Source organism: Mastigoproctus giganteus, chromosome 9 (genome assembly GCF_048544385.1).
Source record: "Mastigoproctus giganteus isolate SK-2022 chromosome 9, ASM4854438v1, whole genome shotgun sequence".
Lineage (NCBI taxonomy): Eukaryota > Metazoa > Arthropoda > Arachnida > Uropygi > Thelyphonidae > Mastigoproctus > Mastigoproctus giganteus.
Window position 1 is genome coordinate 199,404,062 of NC_143583.1, and position 24,332 is coordinate 199,428,393.

General features: G+C 37.4%; 1 protein-coding gene across 2 annotated transcripts in view; it reads left to right on the top strand.

Annotated features, from left to right (window-relative positions):
- The first annotated feature begins 9,023 nt into the window (after positions 1 to 9,023).
- Positions 9,024 to 24,332, top strand: part of cyp33 (peptidylprolyl isomerase cyclophilin-33) — a 183,883-nt gene continuing 168,574 nt past the window's right edge. The window contains exons 1-2 of one of the 2 annotated variants that reach the window (XM_090381682.1): positions 9,024 to 9,145; positions 14,265 to 14,363. In XM_090381682.1, coding sequence (XP_090237808.1) covers positions 9,112 to 9,145; positions 14,265 to 14,363 — 133 coding nt within the window. In that variant the 5' untranslated portion in view covers positions 9,024 to 9,111. The remainder of the gene's footprint in view (positions 9,146 to 14,264; positions 14,364 to 24,332) is intronic. The other variant, XM_090381683.1, reaches the window with a different exon arrangement.

Here is a 24,332-nt window from a genome sequence, read left to right on the forward strand (position 1 = left end):
TCATAATAAGTAGAGAATTTATTTTCGCATCAACGATAGTGTTCATGGTACTGAATTTTCTCTTAGCTTTTGCTAAACTAATAGCAATTGCATTAAAAATTTTTTTACTTAATAAAAATTTTAATAATAAAATTTTTATTAAGTCACGAAAATCATTTATTGAAATGTCATATTTAAGTAGGTGGATGAATTTTATACGTTTTTCTTCAATTCAAGAAGCTCTGCAAACATTATTTGGCCAAGATTCAGGATTCAATAAATAAGAATTTCATTATATTAAATTAAATAAAATCTCATTATATTTTTCACCTTTGCCTTCAAACAACAAAGGCATTTTCATATACTTTATTGACAATTTAATAGTTTTTCTCTTGGAATAGATACTTTATTATGTTTTGTTTCAAATGGCATATCATATTTATTCGTTTTTATAATATCTTCCGCTTCTCTTTCATATTTTCTTTTGTTTAGTTTTGTATGTCCAATTATTATTATTACTATATTGTTGCTCTTATATTACTTCTCCTTGACTAGGAGGTTTATCCCCTAACGGGTATCGTTATCAAGTACACAGGGTGGTTTTACCGTTGGTCAAGGTATTCTCTGACTGTCCTACAGGTGTTCAGGATTGCGACTTTCTGGAGTTCCTTGTAGGTTTCTCTGGGAGACCTATTGCTTCTAGGCTCTTATGCAGGGTCTTTGGCACCATACCGGTGTTTCGCACGATGATCGGGATGGTCAGTACATGTTGCATATGCCACATCTCTTTGATCTCCTGTCTTAGTTTCGTATACTTCCTGATTTTTTCCTCATGCGTTTTCTAGAGGTTGCCAGTGCTGGGCAACGCTATGTGCGGGATTGTCTTGTCCGTTATTATGGCGCGATCCCCGTACAGCTTGTGGGTTGGGGTTTCTAGTACTGCCTGCGGTTCGTACTTGAAATACTGTACGCGCTCTTTGTTCAACTGGCATTTGCTTCTTAGCTTCCCACGTACACTGAAAGGACAGAATTCTTCAGATACCTAGTTCCTGGGCATTGCGACGTTGTCGCCCCTCTCGCTAGTGGAAGAACTCACCGCTTGGCAGGTATATATATATATATATATATAGGGGGCACAAAGACGAATCGGAATCACATAGCATTGCAGGGTCCGAAATGCCTTCGTCATGCGGGAGAGGACGTTGAACGAGAGGTCGCGTGAACAGCGATCCCACTGGAAGTCAGCATTTGCGAAACGTTTCTGTTGAAGAAATCAAGTAGCAAAAGTCCTCGGGAGTGGATAATCCGCAGGCTCCAATGATTGGACCCGTTGCAGATGGTGTGGACTCATTTGGTTTGTTGACAGTATCCTCCATACAGTGGATTCGGAAATACCCAATCGCTGGCCTGTCGCTCGAGTACTCGTACTCGGATTGCCTTCTGCAAGACGTAGGACATTCTCCTTATTGTCTGGCGTCCTCGTCGTTCGCTCTCGAATCATGGTACCTCTCGTGAAACAACCAGTCTCACGTAACCTTCTGTGCACACGTGCGAAAATCGTATGATGAGGAGCATGCCTGTGCGGGAAACGTTCCTGGTACAAGCGCAGAGCAGCGCGCCCATTACAGTCCGCAGCTCCATACGCGAGGTGCATGTCGGCCAGTTCAACGTTTGAATATTCGTCCATCCTAATGCCTCAGAAACCGGTTCGCAAATGCTGACTTCCAGTGGGATCGCTGTTCACGCGACCTCCCGTTCAACGTCCTCTACCGCATGACGAAGGCATTTCGGACCCTGCAATGCTATGTGATTTGTGCCCCCTACACCTCCTGCAAGTTTGTCGCACTGGTAGTGAATCACTCTGTATACACAGAGTGTCTCAAAAATACATAGCATAACTTCAGGAATGAGTTTCTCATATGTAGACAATAAAAATATTTTATATTAACACAGTTCCGGAAATTTTTGGTTTCCGAGTTTTGAAGGTCGGTCTATGACACTTAATTGTTCCCATCACCAGTAGTAATTGTTCAAAATGTCCACCTTCTGCCTGAATACAGGCCTCACATCGACGTCTCATGGACTCGCGATGAAGATGCCAAATTTCTGTCATGTTTCGTATTGTCTCACAACCTGCCACAATTCGATTGCGGAGAGCTTCCACATCAGCTACCGGAGTCGAACACACCAATGACTTTAAATGGCCCTACAAGAAGAAATCTAGTGGGTTTAAATCAAGTGAGCATGGAGGCCAGGCAGTTGGTCCACCCCTCTACTTCAAGAGTAGTAGATCTTGGTTGTCCTCTGTCGACAGCACGAAGTGTAAAGGTCCTATGTTCACAACTAAGCAAACTCTTAGCCACAATTATGACAGCATTAGCATTAGCATTAGTAGAGGCATTTGATGCAAGAAAGCAAGCCTATGCAGCATCAGCTAAAAAAAAAAAAAATAAATAAATAAAAATAATAAAAAAATAAAATGAAATAATAATAATAAATAAAGAAATAAAAAATAACCACTTCCACTTCACCCCTCTGTTCGTTCGAAATACCTGTCCAGCTGAGCCTTAAACTTATTTAGTCTATCAACTTCCACGACAAGGGATGGAAGTCTATTACACCAACCAACCACTAAAGGCAAATTTCCTCACGTCTATCCTACATCTGTCTTTCCTCAATTTGAATTTATGCTCTCTCAGGTGATTATTCGGAACAAGAGGAAGAATCCCATCAGCATTGAGCATGCCCAAACCATTCAAGGCTTTATACACCTCTATCAGATCACCTCGCTGGTGGCTAGTCCCCCAAACACTGTAATTTGCAAAACTTAAGCCTTTCTTCGTAAGAGCACCCCTTTGTTCCAGTCACTAATCTTGTTGCACTTCTCTGTACTCGTCTCAATATCCTTCTTGAAATGAGGTCTCCAGACCTGTATACAGTACTAAAGGTGTGGCCTGACCATTGCCTTATACAAGGGAATAATTACCTCCTTATCCCTGCTAGAAAAATTCTGTATATCATTGACAATACACCATGAGCTACTCTTGCAGCCCGTCTGCACTGCTCAGAAAACTTCATATCTGCCTGCACAATTACCCCCAGGTCCTTTTCATTCTCTGCCACTGTCAGTGTAGTACCACAGATATATTGCTCTGGGGTTACTGTTTCCCATATGTAGTACTTTACATTTGTCAATGTTAAACTTCATTTGCCACCTCTCAGCCCATTTTCTCAACCTTTCCAGATCCTGCTGCAGCAGCATACTGTCATTAGTGTCCTTAACAACCCTGCCAAACTTTGTATCGTCTGCAAACTTGGACATTAAGCTTGATATACCATCATCAATATCATTTATAATTACAAAAAACAACAATGGACCCAACACTGAACCCTGAGGGACTCTAGTAATAACATTAGTCCACGATGAGAAGTAGCCATTGTTTACCACTCTCTATCTTCCCCTATTATAAGGCTCTCTGATTTTCTGGCCCACTCTATTTCCCTGTACAGTTTGTTTCTTAGTATACTCATCAGATTCATTAGGCCTATAGTAACTCCTACTCTCAATTTTGATCTCCCAATGGTTATGTCACACCAGACTGACTCGACACTGCACTGTCCAACGATATCGACTGGCTTCCTTGGATTTTATGTGTTTCTTAACTAATAGCATAACCCCTCCTCCCTTCCTATCCTTTCTGTACCCAATTTAATCCCCAAATTCCAGTTCTGCATTCCTTATATCTGTTTGACACCACGTCTCTGATATCCCCACGATATCTGCCTTTGTTATTTTGAGCAATACCTCAAATTCATCAAATTTATTTACCAAACTCCTAGCATTGGTGTACACTCAAGTATATATGCACCTGTTCCTATTCTTAACTACCCTAACACAACCCATGTGTTTACTTGTACCGCTATGACTCACAGCAGTATCTGAAGTACCCTGCATTTTGTTTTCCATGCTGCTGCTCCTTCCAACAGAATCAGTGCAAGAATCACTTTCATCTCTGTCAGTGGCTACTGTTAATCTATTAGTCTGTGTATTAGTCCCCCACGCTAGCAGTTTTCCGACCCACCTAAAACTGCCTCGATGACATCAGCAAATATTCTTGCACCTTTTCTATTTAAATGTATCCAAATACAGACCAGGCTGAAAAAAATTCTATCCCTTGAGCCTTGCACAATCTTTCCAGGCCCGAATTGATCTGCAAGGCTTTCATCATGTATTCCTTCCTATCGTGTCTGAGCAGAATTGCAGACACTTTCAAATTCAACTCTAATTGCCGGCTGTTTTTCAACGGTGACCTGTACTTGTTAAGTAATTCCGCCGGTCTCCTATCATCAGTGGGTTGATAATAGCTGCAGTTTACCCTTTTTTTTACCTCACAGTGACTTTTAAAAGAAAGATGTTTACGGGATAGATGAGCAGAGACTCAGCCCACTTGCTGGCTGAAGTTTCCCTTAAGTCAGCAGGTGGGCTGAGTGTTGGCACAATCTTCTATCTATTGTTGTTGTTGTAGGGTTTTATAAGCATCGGCAGCTAAGGCCATATTGCTGGGTGTATATTGTATATAAATGGCTTGTGATCTGTTATCGATTTTATCTTTGTTGGAGGAAAAACCAGAGTTTCCGGGAGAAAAACTAAAACCATGCTACCCCCGCCTGAGACAGAGTGACTCAGATACGTTTTGAAAATGACCTATAAAAATTCCTCCCGTCATCGACGGGACTCGAACTCAAGATTTTTCCACCCGATATGGGGTGGACGGCGATCCTACCAATTGTGGTAACCACGATGGCTGTTTCTTGTTGTGTAAGTTGCTAGTTGTATAAATTCAAGGAAGAACTAAAGATTTTGGTTAATGTTTACATGTAGTAGTAGTAGTAGTAGTAGTGGCACATGATGCAAGAAAGCAAGTGTAGGAGCTTATGCAGCATCAGCCAAAAAAAAAAAAAAAAATCACACCATTCCCTCCAAATGCCTGTCCAGTTCCTCCTTAAATTTATTTAACCTATCAACTTCCACAACGACAGATGGAAGTTTGTTCCAGCAATTAACCACCCGCTGGCTAAAGGCAAATTTCCGCACATCTATTCTACATCTGTCCCTTCTTAATTTGAACTTATGTCCCCGTAGGTTGGTAATCTGAACAAGTGGAAGGATCCCATCAGAATTCAGCGTGCTCAACCCATTCAAGGCCTTATAGACCTCAATCAGATCACCGCGCAGGTGCCTAGTCTCCAGCCACTGCAATTTGCAGAACTTAAGCCTCTCTTGGTAAGAGAATCCCTTCATTCCCCTCACCAATCGTGTTGCTCTTCTCTGTACACGCTCAAGCAAATCTACATCCTTCCTAAAATGAGGCCTCCAGACCTGTACGCAGTACTCAAAACGTGGCCTGACCATTGCCTTATACAGAGGGACAATCACCTCCTTTTCCCTGCTAGCAAAATTCCTATATATCATTGACAAAACCCCATGACCCGCCCTAGCAGCCTGTCTGCACTGCTCAGAAAACTTCATATCTGACTGCACAATTACTCCCAGGTCTTTTTCATTTTCTACCACCTTAAGTGTAGTACCACACAGTTGGTACGTTTCTCTGGGGTTACTTCCACCCATATGCAGTACTTTGCATTTGTCAAGGTTGAACTTCAGTTGCCACTTCTTAGCCCATCTGCCCAAATTATCTAGATCCTTTTGCAGTAGCACACTGCCATTACTGTCATTAACAACCCTGCCAACCTTTGTGTCATCTGCAAACTTCGACATTAAGCCTGATATACCTTCATTTGATAAATACACAAAACAACAGTGGACCCAACACCGAACCCTTTGGGACTCCACTAATAACATTAGTCCACGAAGACCAGCACCCATTGATTACCACCCTCTGTCTTCTCCCACTTAACCATCCTTTTATCCATTGTAGCAACTTACCCTTAATACCATTCTACTCCAATTTGTACAGTAGTCTTCCATGCGCAACAGTGTCAAAAGCTTTCCTGAAATCCAAGTATATGATATCAAAATTATTTTTTGCGTCCAGTTCCTTTGTGACCACATCATAATAACCAATCAAATTTGTCAGACAAGACTTTCCCTTAACAATCCCATGCTGTGTTTGAATTATTGCTGCAGTCTTGTCTAGATGATCCTGCAATGCATCTTTAACCAGCGACTCCATTATTTTACCCGGAACAGAAGTTAAACTAACTGGTCTGTAATTATTCGTGTCACCCTTCGATCCACCTTTGTGAATTGGGGACACATTTGCACATCTCCAGTCCGTGGGAACCTCCCCTGAGTCCAAGGATGCTCTCATAATTATGGCTAGGGGTTTGCTTAGTTGCTTTGCCGCCTCCTTTAAAATAACTGGATAGATCCCATCCACCCCAGGTGCCTTTCTTATGTTTAACTTCAACAATTTCTCCTCCACTTTCCTCTCAGTTATTACAAAATCATTAAGCACACTGCTACAATTTGATAACCTTCTTCCATTTTCAAATTGTAATAATTCCTCACGTGTGAATGTAGATGCAAAATACTCATTCAGTTTGTTTGCTATCTGAGCAGGATCATCAACAGTCGAACCATCGATGTCAAGTGGACCAAACAGATTCATCCCCTTCCTTTTAGAGTTTATATAAGTAAAGAAATCCTTGCTGTTTTTCTTAGCATCTTTTGCCAAAGATTTCTCGTAATCCGCCTTCGCCTGCCGAACCTCCTTTGTGACCTGATTACAGACTAGCTTATATCTGCCACAGGCTTCTGCGTCACCTGATAATTTATATACATCCCATGCATTTTTCTTCTCTGTCACGAGTCTCATTAGTTCATTTGATAACCAGTTAGGCCTAAACCTTGAACGATATTTCTTAATCGGTATATAAAGTCTAGTAGCTTCCACGATTAATTCTTTGAATGCTTCCCACTTAGAATTTACTGTTTGTAACATCGTCAGTTGGTTCCACTGTATGGAATTTAAAAACTGTCTGAGACCACTGTACTCCCCTTTACGGAAGCAAAAACCCTTTCCTTTACCCCTGACGGTAGTTACCTCTTTGAGTAAATCCCACTTCAGCACACTGTGATCACTGCCACCTAGTGGTTCCTTTATCTGCAAATTCTTAATACACGAATGATCACTGCTGATAACCAGATCAAGAGTGTTACTTACTCTGGTTGCCTCTCGAACATGCTGCTGCAGAAAACAATCATCCAATAAATCATCCAAAACAATCATCCAAATCCACAAAAGTCTGACTAGTGTGTGAGTGACCAACCCACAAGTTCCAGTCAATATCTGGGAAGTTAAAATCCCCCATTATAAGACATTCTGATTTACTGGCCCACTCTATTTCTCTGTACAATTGTTCATTGTACTCATTCAAGTCATTAGGCCTATAACACACTCCTACTCTTATTTTTCCTTTCGCAGTGCTTAACTCACACCAAACTGACTCAACAGAGCACTGTTCATCTATATTAACTGGGTGCACTTCCTTTGATTTTATGTTTCTCTTAATTAACAGCATAACACCCCCTCCCTTTCTGTACACATTGTACTCCCCAAATTCCATTTCTGCATTCCTTATATCTTTGTGACATCACGTCTCTGCTATCCCAACAATATCCGCCTTTGATGTCTTGACCAACACTTCAAATTCATCAAATTTATTTACTATACTTCTAGCATTGGTATAAATGCAAGCATACATGCTCCTATGCCTATTCCTTGTTACCCTAACACATCCCATATACCCAACTATTCCATGATGACTGCCATCCGTCCCTGAAGCCCCCAACACCCCTCGCTCCAGGTCGCTTCTTATTCTAATAGAAGTTGTGCAAGAATCACCTTCACCTCTGCCTGTGGTTACTGTTAAACTATTAGTCTTTGTATCCCCCGAATCTAGCAGTTTTCCGACCCACCTAACACTGCCTCGATAGCATCAGCAAATATTCTTGCACCCTTTCTATTTAAGTGTATCCCATCCCTGTAGAAGCAATCTCTCCTGTTAACAAGTACAGTCCAGGCTGAAAAAAATTCTACCCCTTGAGCCTTGCACAATCTTTCCAGGGCCGAATTGATCGACAATGCTCTCATCATGTACTCCCTCCTATTGTGTCTGGGCAGAATTGCAGACACTTTCAAATTCAACCCTATTTCACGGCTTTTTTTCAACAGTGACCTGTACTTGTTGAGTAATTCCGCCGGTCTCCTACTCTTAATATCATTAGTGCCAACGTGTACAACTATATCACCTTGTGGGTACCACTGTCGATTGATGGTTGCGGGCAGCGTTGATTGACATGCCTAACCTGCTATGGTTAGTTTTTAGGTATTTATCCTCCCCTCATCTTGCTGCTGTTTTAAAATCCGAAAAGGAGTTTCCTATTTTGAAACAGTGGCATAGGGGGGGATAAGCACTCTTACTAAGACTAACCATAGCGGGCTAGGTGTGTCAATTACTGTTACTCGGAACGATCAGTGGGAAGGTGGTACTCGTTTGTAACATTAACCAGAAATTATTGGAGGGATGGACAGGTGTTGTGGAAGTTTTATTTATTTTTTTGTGATGCTTTATAAGTTTGGCTTCTTCCACAGAGTAGTAAGATTGATATTGGTCACTTGCTCAATTACTCCCAACGCCACCCATTCACGAATATGAAACTAAAGCGGCCATTAATCCACAGAGTAGTAAGATAAGTTACTACTTTGTGCTTTCTTCCATCATGTTCCTCTACTAATATTAATCAATCTTTAGATTAAAATAAGTCGAAAAGCACTGTATTTAAGTTCGAATTACAGTAAGATACTAGTTTGCCGATATTGATAATTTTATTGTACAGTATTTACTGTCTAGGGTACACAATTTTGCAGCTGAGTCCAAGCTCATTATAATTATTTTTTTTTTATATAATGATATTCGTGATTAACGCAGCTGCGGTGATTTAGGCTACTCGTGGATTTGAAATTGTGCCATATTTGGTATACAGCAAATGTTATTTTATTGAATTAATAAATATAATATATATATAATTGAGTCAAAATTGCTGCTGTACACTGCATCGAATACCATGTATTAATAACGAATTAGTATCATATCAGAATATTGGAAATGGCGGCAAGTTCAAAGCGTATTGTATATGTTGGTAAGTTGCTTTCGACCTGCAGTTAAATACTTATGAATAGTATTAATGAATTGTTATTGGTGAGCTGCCAATGTCTAACTGCTCATTTAAATTTGCAGTATACAGCAATAGCTATTATTATTTTTTTTGTTTCGGGTTTCCTCGACGCATAAGTTACTTCTGTCGTAAGTACGCACGATCACAGTAGCGGAATTAGAGCGAGGTACTGCCCAGACTCGCATTTCTTTGGTGGTCAGCGAAGGCGACCAGAAAATGTGGGAATTAGGAATAAAGAGCTATTGTTCTGAAATATTTTTATTAATCTTAACATAGTGAGTTTAACAGTTAAGGGTACATATTTGTGGAAATGTATTTCACGTCTCAAGTGGTTAAACAAGGAATTGTAGCAAAGTTGTCTTTGGGGAGGGAAGCATAGCAGATGCAATATAGTGGATCCCCTGACTGAAAAGTTTCTCAGTTCTCAATGGGTTTGGGATGCCTTGCTTGTTTGAAATCCTCAACATTAAATTTCTCCCGCCCTCTCTCTCCTGTCTGAAATCAAAAACCAGCCGTGAGGCATATTTCTCCAAATTGGCTTGTTACTCACTATTGTTTTCTGTTCTCACCTGATTATTCTTCCCTACAAACAATTTACATCAAATCTTCTGTGGGACTACCACTAGTAGCAGGCCCAGTAATCTGACATAAGTTTAAGGGGAAATAGTTTTTACTGCTGAAAATTTTTTTTTTTTAGCTTGGCAGAACACTAATCATTAGTGTTCTGCCAAGGCACGTCTATGCATACAACCGAACAATCACTTCTCCATATTCCCTCATCCTCTGCCCTCTCCTTCATCTCCCCTCAGTTTATATGCCATAGTTTTATTATCTTCCATTTGGGCCTCTTCTCTTAACTTTACCTTCCATCATATTCATCAATCTCTCACCTTGCAACACGTGCAATCCAATTTCTGTTTTGCCTTTCTGATTATTTCAGTCAAACATCTCTTCCATCTTCTGATTATTTCACCCAAACACCTCTTCTCACCTGCCCGTTTCAAAACCTTTGTACTTTTCACTTCATTGAGCTAACTTTTCTTCTCCATCCTCCTTCCTACCCACATCTCAGAACTTTCCAGTCTTCTAATATTATCCTTTCTTGATGTTCATGTCTGTACTCCATTAAGTACCACACTCCATACCAGACATCATATCAGTCTTTTCTATAAACCAAATCCTGTCTCCCACATAATATTCTTCTCTTCTCAAAAGATTTTTACATATTGCTATTTTTATTTCTCTGCTGCTCTTTGCCTCTTCTACCATTAGGCTTTCCAAATACATATAGTTGCTCACTTTTCTATTTCGTCTCCTCGTGTTTCAATATTTAACTTGTAATTTTTTGTTCTCACCCTTTCTTTCATAACCTTTGCTTCTAACTTGGGTATCATCTCTTTTTACATTTGACATCTTACAGATTACCAGTTTTTGGCTTCTGTCTCAAAAAGCTCATTTGTTAAGTCAGTTCTAATTGAGCCCTGTCACATGGGGGGGGGCAAGGCAGCAGCAGCAGCAGCATCCCTCAGAATGCTGGCTGAAATGCTGTACATTTGCAATAAATGTGAGGGGCAAACAAAAAGTTTGGTTGCATCTCACATATCTATTATTTTGGAAGGATCTCCTTTGATCTCGCCTCCTCATGCTCTTGATTGCAGTCCTCTAAACTTATGCCAGACTCGCCAACATGACACTTCCCACAATCTGTGTACCTTATGTGATAAACAACTTTTGAATAAGGAAAAGGAGAGGAGTTTCCCCTTTGGTAATAAGAAACTGTAACTACTTGCTAAGTAGTTGTACACATCTACTATTGTAATTCCACAACGCTCTGGCAATTTGTTTGGAAATGTCCTGGTAGTAGGGGATGTAGGGAGTTGACAAGAACTCATTGTCACAGGAAGAGGGATGTTGTTGCACTGCAAGCTATTAAGGACATGGAAAGGATATCTACCCCTCTTTAAATCTGCCCTTACTTTGTCAGTCTTGGTATCACTGCATGTCGCAGAACTAGAATGGGACCATGCCTGAATAAAGAGCCCGAGGGGGTTTGCAAGTGTCCAGGATTGTGCACAAAGCTGTACTTAGTAAATTGGTGTGCACACATTGGCTTCCTGGAAACAGAAGTTTCGAGATGTGAAAACTTTTACCTATCGTTTACCCATTCCTTCTAATTGTATGTTTTATTATTATTAGCTATATGGTGCAAGGAAGCCTGAGGCTTAATGCTCCACCAGCCAAAAAAAAAAAAAAAAAAATCCCGAGTTATCCTGGGAGAGAGAGAGTGTCAAAAGTAGAATGGAATCACCAAGAAAGAGAAGAATGATGATATCCAGCTCAGGACCCTGGGTCTGCCAAGCCTGTACTCATAAACTTCAATTGGGTTTGAAGTTTCCAGATGCTACAATTTATAGAATTTCATTTTTTTTTTGTAAGAAAACCTATTTGTGATCCCCCCCCCTGTAGTTTTTCCAGCAGCTCTCCATCCTTTCAAAAATGAGGTTTCCAAACATGTATTCACTATTTAATGTGGCCTCAGTATTGCTTTATCAATTTTTTAATATTGTTTAATCACTACATTGTGCATGCTGGCAAAGTTATATATTATTGACAGAATCTCATGAGCTGTTCTAGCAGTCAGTCTGCACCACCCAGAGAAAATGAGGCTACAGTCAAACCTATATCTATTGTCATTATCAGCTTACCCCAGGATAACCCATAATGATATCTTGGAGTTACTGCTATTATAGTGCAGTACTTTTCATTTATCCATAATAAATTTACCCATTCCTTCTAATTGTATGTCCAGTTCTATTTCAAATTTATTTAAACTGCTAACATCCTGAACACTGAGTGGAAGTTTATTCCAACATCACCATTTAATTTACTAAACCATTTCAAAGTCTTTAAATTTTGTTAAACTTCTTTGTCAATTGCATTGTACTTTTAACTAAATACATATAACGACTTAGATTACAAACGTAATATAATTAAAACGGAACGCGTAGATAATACTTGACACTGAAAAATATATATAGCGTTATAACTGTGTTGGGATACAAGTTTAGGGTTATAATTTTATACTGAAATTTTATTGAAATTAAGTTGAAATCATGACTCGGACCAGAGCAGCAAAGCAAAAGGCCCAAGCTAATGGGAGTGCTGTGGCTCAGGGGAGAACTGAGTGGGGTGGGGGGCAGTTGCCCTCTGAATCACAGCCTTTTAAAATGCACTGCTTTCATGATGTTTGTGGAGCAATTGGGTACGGGATATGATATTGCCATGGGGGATGTCTTTGTGTGCGTGCTATGCAAGGAGTGTTACAAAATCAGGCGACAACTCAGCGTTGTTATGGGCCTATACGAGAGCTTGAAGGACATGGCGGATGCCCTAGAAGGATCTAAATTGAGGTGCCCATCAAGCTCTCAGCTGCCCACATCAATGCCAGAGCTTGCACTTGGTCATTTCGCAACACAGCGGCAACCCCCAAGGCAGAATGCGCTGGTCCCACAGGAACTAGTAGTTGTTGGTGACTCTATTGTCAGGGAAATGGAGAACATGCTTTGTAAAAAGGATAGGTGGAACAGGGTATGTCTGCCTGGGGCAAAGGTTGATGACGTTGTAGAGCGGATATCATCTTTTAAGGGCACAAAAGGTGATATAGTTGTACCGTTGCCACTAATGATATTAAGAGTAGGAGACCGGCAGAATTACTTAACAAGTACAGGTCACTGTTGAAAAAAAGCCATGAATTAGGGTTGAATTTGAAAGTGTCTGCAATTCTGCCCAGACGCAATAGGAGGGAGTATATGATGAGAGCCTAGTCGATTAATTAGGCCCTGGAAAGATTGTGCAAGGCTCAATCTTTCCAGGCTTGCTGACAGCAAAAGAACCTTGGATGTTACAGTGCAAGCAGATATGGCAACAGAAAACTTACTTTAAATATGTTTATCCCAATAACTAAGAAATAACTCAGATTGAAAAAAAATTCTTAGATGTAGACCACCCAATTGATAAGCCAAAACAAAGTGCAAATCTGCAGCATAACATCTACTAACTAAAATTAAACAGGAAACAAATTAAGCACAAAATTATATTTAATTTTATAACCAAAAGTACAGAAAAAAATGCTCGGAAAAAAATTAATGCACAGAAAAAAATGCAAATAAATTAACAAACTGAACAAGAATAGGAATAATCATTATGAAATATCTGAGTACCCTCTAAATGTGGTTAAGTGTGGTGTAATCAATTAATGATTTTCTGAAATTAAAATAATTAAAAAAATTTATTTTTTAATTCTTGTTTTATCTTAATTTTTGCAGGTGGCACCTCAACTTCATTACTGGTTGCAGTTGCAACTCTCTTCAGCATGGTATCATATTGTTTTACACCAAGTTTATTTTTAACATTTAATTGCCCATTTATCCACTCTGTCCCCCCCCCCTGCCGGCCAAATGTTACAGGTTGGTCACAAAAGGGCCAACCTGTAACATTCCTGCTACTGAGGTGAGCATGCTCTACATCCTTAACATATTAAACAGTTTTATGGGTGACGTTTTGATTTCACTGAAATCCTCCTTACTCAGTAAATTGAATTGATTACCAAGGTTCTTAGTTTCTCTATTGAAAACTTAAAGTTCTTATTGGATAGGACTGAAATGTGCTACAAAAGCGTTATTTTGTATATCATTTCATGTAAGTTTCAGTAGGTTAATCACACATTTAATAATTTTCTGCTACAGAAGATTAATTCCTACTGGACAACAGAATTAGTTTCAAATGGATTTTGTATAATTATTGTACATAAACAGAACAAATCATTTTAAGTCTTTTATTCTAATAATACCATGGCAAACTATCCTTGCATTCCTTAAGTGAGTGCTGATGGGCTGTATGTATGTTCCTTTAGCATTTAGATCTTTGCCCATGTCCTTGATGGAGAAAAAAAAATTCTAATATAGAATGTGTTTTTTTTTTTTCCCTCCATCATAAATGGAATTAGTAATTATGCACATGCTATATTGTAAAAGGTACCTGATGGGAAAAATGAGTTTCAGTGAGCTTTTTTTGATATTTTTAGGGGGACTAGCAGAAGAAGTAGATGAAAAGGTTCTTCATGCTGCATTTATTCCTTTTGGTGACATTGTTGATATACAGATTCCTCTGGATTATGAAACTCGTATCCTATATTATATATCATTATTAGTTAATTTTTCCTCATTGACATATTTATAGTGTATCTTGTTTTCAAAAAAAATATTACTTTCTATATTTTATCTCTTTAACAATCAGAATTTGTTTCAATTCTTTCCATTTAATTTTTTTAATTCAGTTTCTTGATGATAATGCCAATACTGTTTTTTCCCTCTGGGTTAAGGGAAGTGGTGAGCCATCAAAATTTTTAGAACTGAGTTCTCAGAAAAATTATTTCCTTTGAGGAATCTGATTATTAGTGTTGTAAAAATAAAAAAAATATTTTTGAGGATAAGTTTTGTTTTCTACACTAAGTAGAAAACAAAACTTATTCTCATCCTTATTGTCATCTTAGCCTTATTAAGTAGAGTAAATGCCAAATATCAGATTGGTAATTTCATATTATTCATTTCAATTAAAACTTAATTAATCTTATAATTAGGATAGTTAAAGGTAATTTCCAAATTGGTTTTTGATTTCCATTTTATTGAATTTGATTCAGAAACTTCAGTAACTGCAGTTGATCCATGATTATCTCTTGATATGGGCCCCTGTAATGATTAGGGAACCTCCCAGTGATGCTGTTGAGCTTTCAGATTAGCATTGCTGGGATCCAGTGCCCACACCTGCCTTTGAACACCTTTACTAATAGCGTATGACATAGCCAGAAATGTGAGGAGGGAAGGAGGAGACAATAATTGACAGACAGTACGAAGCAGTTCAGTGAAATCCCTAGTAGGAAATCTGCAGATGCTTCTTCTGAGAACTCTCGCTGTATACAGTCGATTCCGGTTATTTGGGACACATCGGGACTAGCTAGTGCATTTTGGCCCGATTAAGTGGGTGCCTCAATTATCCGAAGTTTCACGTAAATAGTTAAAATACAATGGACCCTCACTTTATATTTGGTTCACTGTACAATCAAATCACGTTACGATGGAGTTGCCAGTAAAGTACCATTTACTATACGATGTGTAGTAAGCGCTGGTCATTGTGATCATGTTTGTGAATTGAATTTTAATTCTATTAAACAGCAATTCTAATGAGTTAAAATAGGAGGAATATTATCCACAGGCTATAAAAGCAAAGACATATTAAGCACAAATTCACCCTTTATTACCTTACCAATTAAAAAATTAAATGATATGTGAAAATCATAAGAATATACATGATAATCGGAATAATTAATATGTACTGTGACAGTGAACTGAATGTTCACTGACACAGTACAGAAATGTCAACTAGAACTAGTTGACATTTGTGGGTGGGGGTTAAAATTTAAAACAGTAAAAAGATAAGCAATCAATAACAAAGAACACGGCACACACAAATTGCAAGTAACACGATATGTGCAAGTGAGAACAGAGTAACAAGTTACGAAGCTTTAAAAATAGGAATGAAGAGGAGATTGTGAAAATTAATTTTTTTATATGATTCAAGATTTCATGGAAGTGTAAACACATTTCACCATAATAACGCACAGAATTCAAGCTGTCGGTATTATCGCAAATTCAATAAGATCAAGTTTCCTATTTGTTTATGATAGATTGCACTAACAGAGAAACCCAATAAACAGGTGACTGCCAGTTGTTTTTATTGTTTTATGGTTGTGACCTCCAGAAATCCGACTGAACCACATAGTACGGTCGGAGACAATCATAGGGTAATCTCCAGTGCTGCGGTCTCCCGTCCCGATTAAACAGCATGTTCTCTCAATTAAGCGAAGTAAATCTTGGCTATTTTCTCGATTGGGTTCTGTTTTTTAAGATTTTCCCCAAATAAACGGCTGCCCTGATTAACCGGTTGTCCAAATAGCCGGAATCCACTGTATATTATTTTCTTTCATTAATTTATATATGTGTGTGTATATATATATATATATATATATATATATATATATATATACACACACACACACGCACACATATATATAGCTAATTGTAACACAACATTCATATTAAATAAATATATATATATATATATATTATTATTCTTTTGTATTATCATTCTATTGTGTCTTAATCTGTCTTTTGTGCATCGTTAATGCCATTGTTATTGCCATATTAGCCAATTGAACATTATACGTGCCAGTGTATATACGTTTACAATAGTTCGATTTTCTTAAATACTGTTGTTTTTTAACATATAGGTATTGGCGTTAATAAAATACTGGTATTTAAGCTAGCCTAGTCTCGGTTATCTTAAATTCACATGGCCTATACATTTAGGATTTAGAAACTTATTGCGTATTGCTAAAGAAATTTTCATGATAATTACTGATGAAAAATGTTTTATGTATCTGTAGCAATAGGTAATTTTCAGTACTATTTTATAACTATATAATAATATTTATACATTTGTATAACTATTTAATAATATTTATACATTTTTGCTTTACATCACGTGGCCGTCAATCCCCTACTTTATCGGGGGCTTTGAGTGGATTAACAGCCCATTCGATGTAATGCTTTTATACTTACTCATTTCTGTTTGTATCTATCACAGCTTTGCTATTTTATTTATATTAATTTTCTTAATTATTGTTAGCTCAACTAGTATTAATTATTAATTAGTTAATTTTTTTAACATACTCTTCAGCAACTGTGATAGAATACACAGAAACGAGTAAGTATTAAAGCATTACATCAAATGGGCTGTTAATCCACTCAAAGCCCCCGATAAAGTAGGGGATTGACGGCCACGTGATGTAAAGCAAAAATGTATAAATATTATTAAATAGTTATAAAAATGTATAAATATTATTATATAGTTATAAAATAGTATTGAAAATTACCTATTGCTACAGATACATAAAAAATTTTTCATCAGTAATTATCATGAAAATTTCTTTAGCAATACGCAATAAGTTTCTAAATCCTAAATGTATAGGCCATGTGAATTTAAGATAACCGAGACTAGGCTAGCTTAAATACCAGTATTTTATTAACGCCAATACCTATATGTTAAAAAACAACAGTATTTAAGAAAATCGAACTATTGTAAACGTGTATATATATATATATATATATATATATATATATATATAGAATCAAATTACTAAAGCGTAGAACTGGGATATTATAATTACTAGGGCATTGAACTGGGATATTATATGATAATATTAACAAATCAGATTAATGCCATCAGCAATAGAACATGACATCTGTCGTTAAATATATGCAGGAATAAAATAATGTTAAAATGTAGAGGCTGTCCTGTAGTTTAAAATACCCGAAGCAATCCAAGAACAAACCGGACCCTAGGCAACAAAGGTTAAACATAAATATTAAATTCAATAGAAAATTGAATTTAATATTTATGTTTAACCCCATGGCTGGCAGCGCCATCAGTTTCTGTTGTCTTCTGCCTGTATAACTAGGACCGAAAGAATTCCATATGGACCCGTATTAAAATAATATAATAAAATAGAAATTAATATAATATAATAGAAATTAATTAATCAAATAGAAATTAAGTAGCTTATTAATAGTAATTTTGCAGAAAACAGGCTGGATGACATTTAGCCCGACTGATAGCTGAAACGAAATAGTAAATAAGCAATGCTGAGAACTAAATAATCTGCTAAACATAATAAGCTAAATTAGCTAACAAAAGGAGAACGGAGAGAAGGCTAGTTAAAGTAATAGTACCTCAATCCCCCTCGAATTGCTCTAATAGTTCATGAGGTATGAAAAAAAGAATAAGATAGTTAAAAGGAAAAAGTGAAGGAAAAGTGTTTGTACGATTGTACATCGGATAGTACCGGGAGCATAACTTCCCGACCCTATAAGAAAGGGATCCTGGTATGTATATATATATATATATTTTTTTTTAAATAATGGCTTAAAAGTTTAACATAAAATAAGAAAATAAATAAATAAATATTAAGCTATCATTAGAGGCAGCAAAATGCACATCCTCCACACGAAGCCCGGATATATCTGATAATTCAAAATAAAACAAGATAAAACATAAGCCAGTAGTATGGCAAAAAATGTAGACCATACTACTAGCTTTTGTTTTATTTTGAATTATCGGCTATATATATATATATATTTATTTATAATTATATTAATGATAAAAAAGGAAAGAAAGAAAGAAAGAAAGTTAAAACGACAATAACTGTAACTAATATTTATGGGTCAATGCAGTTGCAAGCAATCATGCAACACACCCACAATGTCCACAGAATATTAAGGACAACAGAAAATTATTAGAAAAAGCAAATCAATCCATTAATAATACCATCAGGGACCTAAGAAAATGCAAAAAAAAAAATTATCGCTTTTTACTGACAATCTAGATGACTTCAGCTGGGGCCAACCACCCAGAATGAAGGCAAAAAATGACAAGAGGTTCTCTGTAATATATATATTCATATATATATGCACACACACATATAAATTACATTCATTTTTTTTATTTTTTAAAAACTTAATATCAAAGGGAACTATACAACTGGAGAATTTTAATAAGAATTTAGAATGTATATAAGCATTAGGGGTGAAAACGATACCCATGAGGCCATAGGACCAAGTATTTTGTTAACCTAAGTTGATCTTCATTGTTGTACCCTATAAATAAACACATTGATTATAATAAAATAGTAAAATTAAAATGTAGCTAATTATTGATAATTTTATATATATATATATATATATATATATATATATATTGCATTTTTATAATATTATGGGGAAGATTATAGTAAGATAATCATGTATTTTAAGATGTATATTTAGATAGATCTGTAGAAAGTGCATAGGATAATATAATGTACAAAAGTTAGTATATAAAACTTAGTTAGTTAGTTTCTTACCCACAATATAGGAGACTTCATCTGGGATCAACTACTCAAATTGAAAGTAAAACAGTGATAAGGGGTTCTCTGTTTCTGGATGATCAATATTCAGTCAATACAAAGAACCCCTTATCACTGTTTAACTTTCAGTTTTGGTGGTTGACCCCAGACGAAGTCACCTAGATTGTGGGTACAATGATAAGTTTTGTATATTATCCTTTTATATACTAACTTTTGTGCATTATATTATTCTATGCATTTCCTATAGATCTATCTAGGTATATACCTTAATATGATTTTCTTACTATAATCGTCCCCATAATATTATAAAAATGGGATATATATAACACATTATGGATGTAGTGCATGCATTGTCATGGCAAGCGCATTAGCCCATAAATACAGTTTATTAATGTCACTGTATTAATGATTACCTTCCATGCTACTCGTTTAATATATATATATATATATATATATACATATATATACAGTAAAAGTCCGAAAATCTGGATTCAAGAAATCCAGACCACCCGAGAATCTGGACTTTTCGAAAACTCAAACTTTTTAAATTTAATGGACTTTTGTGTGCACGCGTGCATGTGTGAGTGCCACAGATGCCCAGCGACAACAGGTGAGCTCACAGTCGCCATTTTGAAACGAGCAATCAAACCGTGGCAACGCTATAATTTTTGTTCTACTTTTTCCATTTACCATATAGCATACGCATTTACAAGCCCATAATAATGGCTCCTAAAATAGATAAACTTCATAGTGTGAAGAGAAAGAAGAACACATTGAAATTGAGTGACAAACTTGAAATAATTAAGAAACTAGAAAGTGGTGCGAGCAATACTGTTTTAATGGAAACATACAACATTGGAAAGTCTACAATTTACGATATAAAAAAATCAAAGAATAAAATATTAGTATTCAAAGCCTCGTCTGAGCCTTACAATAAAATTGCTCAGGGGAAAAGTTTACATCAGCCAAAATTAGAGAATCTCGATGAAGTGTTATGGTTTTTGTTATGGTTTTATAATACTTCATCGAGATGAAGTATTATACGAATGGTTTTTGCTAAAACGATCGGAAGGTATGGCAATTTCTGAGACGATGCTTATTGCCAAAGCAAGGAGCTTTTAAGGAGCAAATGAACATTGAATCAGAGTGCACATTTAGTGATGGATAGCTTAGGAATTTCAAGACTCGTCATGGTATTAGACAGTTAGATTTTGCTGGAGAAAGACAGTTGGCTGATACACAAGCAGCAACAGAATATAGTGCAACATTTGAAAAAAGTGTATCTGGCTACAATCTTACAGCCAATTAAATTTATAATGATGAAACAGCGGTTGACTGAAAGTGTTTGCCCATAAAAACTTTGGCTGGAAACCCAGAATGAAATGCAACAGGGTTTAAGCTTAATAAGGAAAGAGTAACCATTCTTATGTGTGCTAATGCTTCAGGTCAGCATAATAAGCTTTTGATGATTGGTAAATTTCAGTGTCCACGGGCCTTTAAATTGTGCACTTACGTGTGACCTATAAAGCCCAAAAGAATGCTTGGATGGACAAAGATATATTTCTCATGATTTTGTTCCATCAGTTCGTCAGAACTTGAGAAAATTGGGGAAAGCCTGCAAATACAAAGTGCCTGCTACTTCTGGACAACAGTAGGGCCCACCCGCATAAGTCAAAATTAGTGTCTGATTGTGGAAATATTTTTGCATGTTACTTGCGGCGCCTCCGTAGCCAGGTGGGCAGGAGCAGCACTGCATAGCACACGCTTCGTGATTAGACCGGGGTTCGAGCCTGTGACCACCAAATGCGGAGGATGCGGAAAGGTCAGGGAATCACCACCGCATATCCCCGGAGCAATATGGCCTTAGTTGCTAATGCTCCAAATAACAAAAAAAACAAAAAAAAAAAAAAAAAACAAAAGCATGTTACTTGCCACCAAACATAACACCATTAATTCAACCCATGGATCAAGGAGGCATTAGGAACTTTAAATGTCACTATAAAAATGATTTTATGACATGCTGAAGTGAAGTTGCAGTGACTTTCATTGATCAAGAAATTATTCAAAGCATTATAACTCCTGATAAGATAGAAAAGAATTCAGAAGAATCTAGTGAAGAAAATGACAAAGTTGAAGAAAAGATATCTTGGGCTACTGCAGAAAAGTCAATTGAAACAGTTATTAAATTTATGGAACAGAACCATAGCTTCAGTCTTCAGGGCATCATGCATGCGCACATAGTGCATAATAATTTTATCACAGAGAAATTACAAAGTCATAAACAAGATGATATACGAAAGTATTTAAAGAAAGCAATAGAAGCGTCAGGTGTTCTGGTCCTTCAGGCTGTCACAGACATTCTTTCAGATAAGCCAGACAAGCTGTACTTGCTACCTGGGAGTCTAAAACACTGATGGAACTGATATTCGGGTGACACTCAAGTCAAGTGGACCCAATTTCAGTGAAGACCGGACGGTCTGACAGCTAAATCCTCTGCTTGCACCTTCATGATGGTGGGACTGTTAATAATCCTAGGTGTAACCTCCACGCACAAGTACACGGTGGGTGATCACCCAGGTGTGAACCAACGTAAGCAGGGGTTGAGGTGTGGCGCCAGCACCACATGGAGGAATGCTGCCCTTCTATGTTACCAGGTAGTACTAGGTGGTAGATGACTTTCATCAACCGGTGCAATACCACCACTTTGCTTATTGGAGGCTTGAAGTGGTGGAACCCATGTTTAGTTTCTAGAGCTAAGTTCCGGTCAACCCTTCCTCATTCTCTTCCATCAGGGAGTATGATTCACAACTTTTGAGGTTATGATGAACATCGTGGCGAGATCCAATATTACTTACATTTTGAGGGTACAGCTCTAAAACAGTGTTCGCAGGCCGGCCACTAGTTAGTACACCGGACCGAACCTATTGGTAACTCTCTTGGAGTCGTCTGGATCAGCTAGTGTATAATCTTGCTACCTCTACTCTGCCAGATAGTGACTGGAGGGAGTCAGAGTAGTGTGTATGCGGCGAGCATTGTCGAGGCCACGTTTTGTCAAGGATCTGGGTATATTCTTACCATGTGTACGCCATATCCAAAAATTTCATTACTTCATACAGCATGTCCCACCCTCTTTTTCTTACTGTTGAATACACCATGAATTGTCAAACTAATAGAGCAAGCTTATCTGTGAAAAGACCTAAACCTCCCAACCACTTCCTAATTCATTTCATAAATATACGTGGTCTCAATTCTAATCTCAAAGATGTCCATTTCCACTTGCAGTCTGCCAAACCCCATGTACTTTTTTTGACAGAATCTCAGTTATCAGTTGATTCAACTATTGCTCATCTCAGATGCCCAAATTTTTCGCTCTATGATTCCTTTCTTTTGCCTCAAAGGTGGCACTCAGTGGCGGATTACCCATTAAGGTAATGAGGCACATGCCTAGGGGCCCCCAAGCCAAGACATTTTCCTATAGTGTTCTAAAATAGATTAATGTTTTCAGTAAACATCATAAAAATCTTGATTATTTTAGGCGAAAATTTTTTCAAGACAGTTATTACGTTTTAATATGTATTTTGAACAGCACGGACCATCTATGCTTTAAATAATGCCGCAATGACTGTAATGAGCCAAGAGTGATTAAATGCCTTATCCCTAATTTTCATTGAACACGAGTTTGCCGAAAAAATAAACTTTGAAGACATAATCAATAAATTCGCGAATTCTAAAATTCGCAAAGTAAATTTGTAAAAACGACATAAAAAATCGTTTATTAAAATAAAAAGTTTTTTATTTATCATCCTTTAACTCTTTAACAGGCAGAAAAATCTAGAAGTTCAAAAAATTCAAAAGTACGAAATTTCATTTATTTGCCACCTAACTTTTATTTCTTTTCTTTTCTTTTTTTAATTTTTTTATTATTTTTTGGGGTCCCCCAAATATAATTTGTCTAGGGGCCCCAACTATCCTTAATCCGCCACTGGTGGTACTTGTGCATATGTCTGTTCAGATATTCCCTGTCAGAGACTTGGCAATTCGGAATCTCCTCTCTTTGATCTTCTGTGGCTTGAAATCTCTCTACCTCATTGTGTCAAATTCATCTGTTGTCTCTACTGTTCTCCCAACTCCACTAATCACTTGGAGCTCTTTGACTTCCTCTCTTTGCAACTTGACTTTCTTCAGTCCAACTTTCCTAACAGTGAGGTAATTTTCCTTGGTGATTTTAATTTTCACAACTCCAGCTGGCTTCCATTTTCTGATCACAACGACCCAGCTTGTCGAGAAGCTGAGGCTTTTGCAATTACTAATGACCTTGCACAGATTGTTCATTTACCTACAAGAATACCGGACAATCCTAACCATACAGCCAACACGCTTGATCTTTTTCTCACAAACAACCCTTCTAAGTACACGGTCGAAATGAGAGGTCCTTTAGGCCCTGCAGATCACAACTTGGTGATTGTTTCTTCTCCAATGGAGCCCTTATCTCATGGTTATTCCCAACCTCGTGTTGTTTGGCATTACAAGAATGCAAAATTGGACGACCTGCGAGATTTCTTTTCCTTGATCGGATTACTGTTTCAAAACTTCTGATGTCAATGTCTGCTCAGATCGTGTCAGTGAAATTATTCTTGCAGGAATCCTTTATCCCACACTCCACTTTAAAATCTCATCCTTTATCTAAACCTTGGATTTTCAATAAATGTGCTAAGACTGTTCGAGATAAGAATGTTGCATATCGTAATTATCGTAATTGACTTGTTTCTAATTCTTCAGTTTCATTTTCTGCCTACACCAAAGCTTGCAATGATTGTAAAGCAGTTATTAATCAGTCCAAACTATAGTTTGAACAGGCTAAGAGTAGAAAACTAGCTTCTTGCCCTAGTGGTAGCCGAGCATTCTGGTCTCTTGCCAGAACTATTGGCCGCAACTTTTGCCCATCCCTGCTCCCACCTCTGTCCAAACCAGATGGTTCTGTTGTCACTTCAGTCAAGGATAAAGCTGACCTGCTAGCATCCCATTTTTCTTCCAACCCATGTATTAATGATCTTGGTAAAACACCTCCGACCATTCCCAACACGCTCCAATCAATGCCTCCTGTGGTCTTCCATCAAAAGGATATCAGAAGGA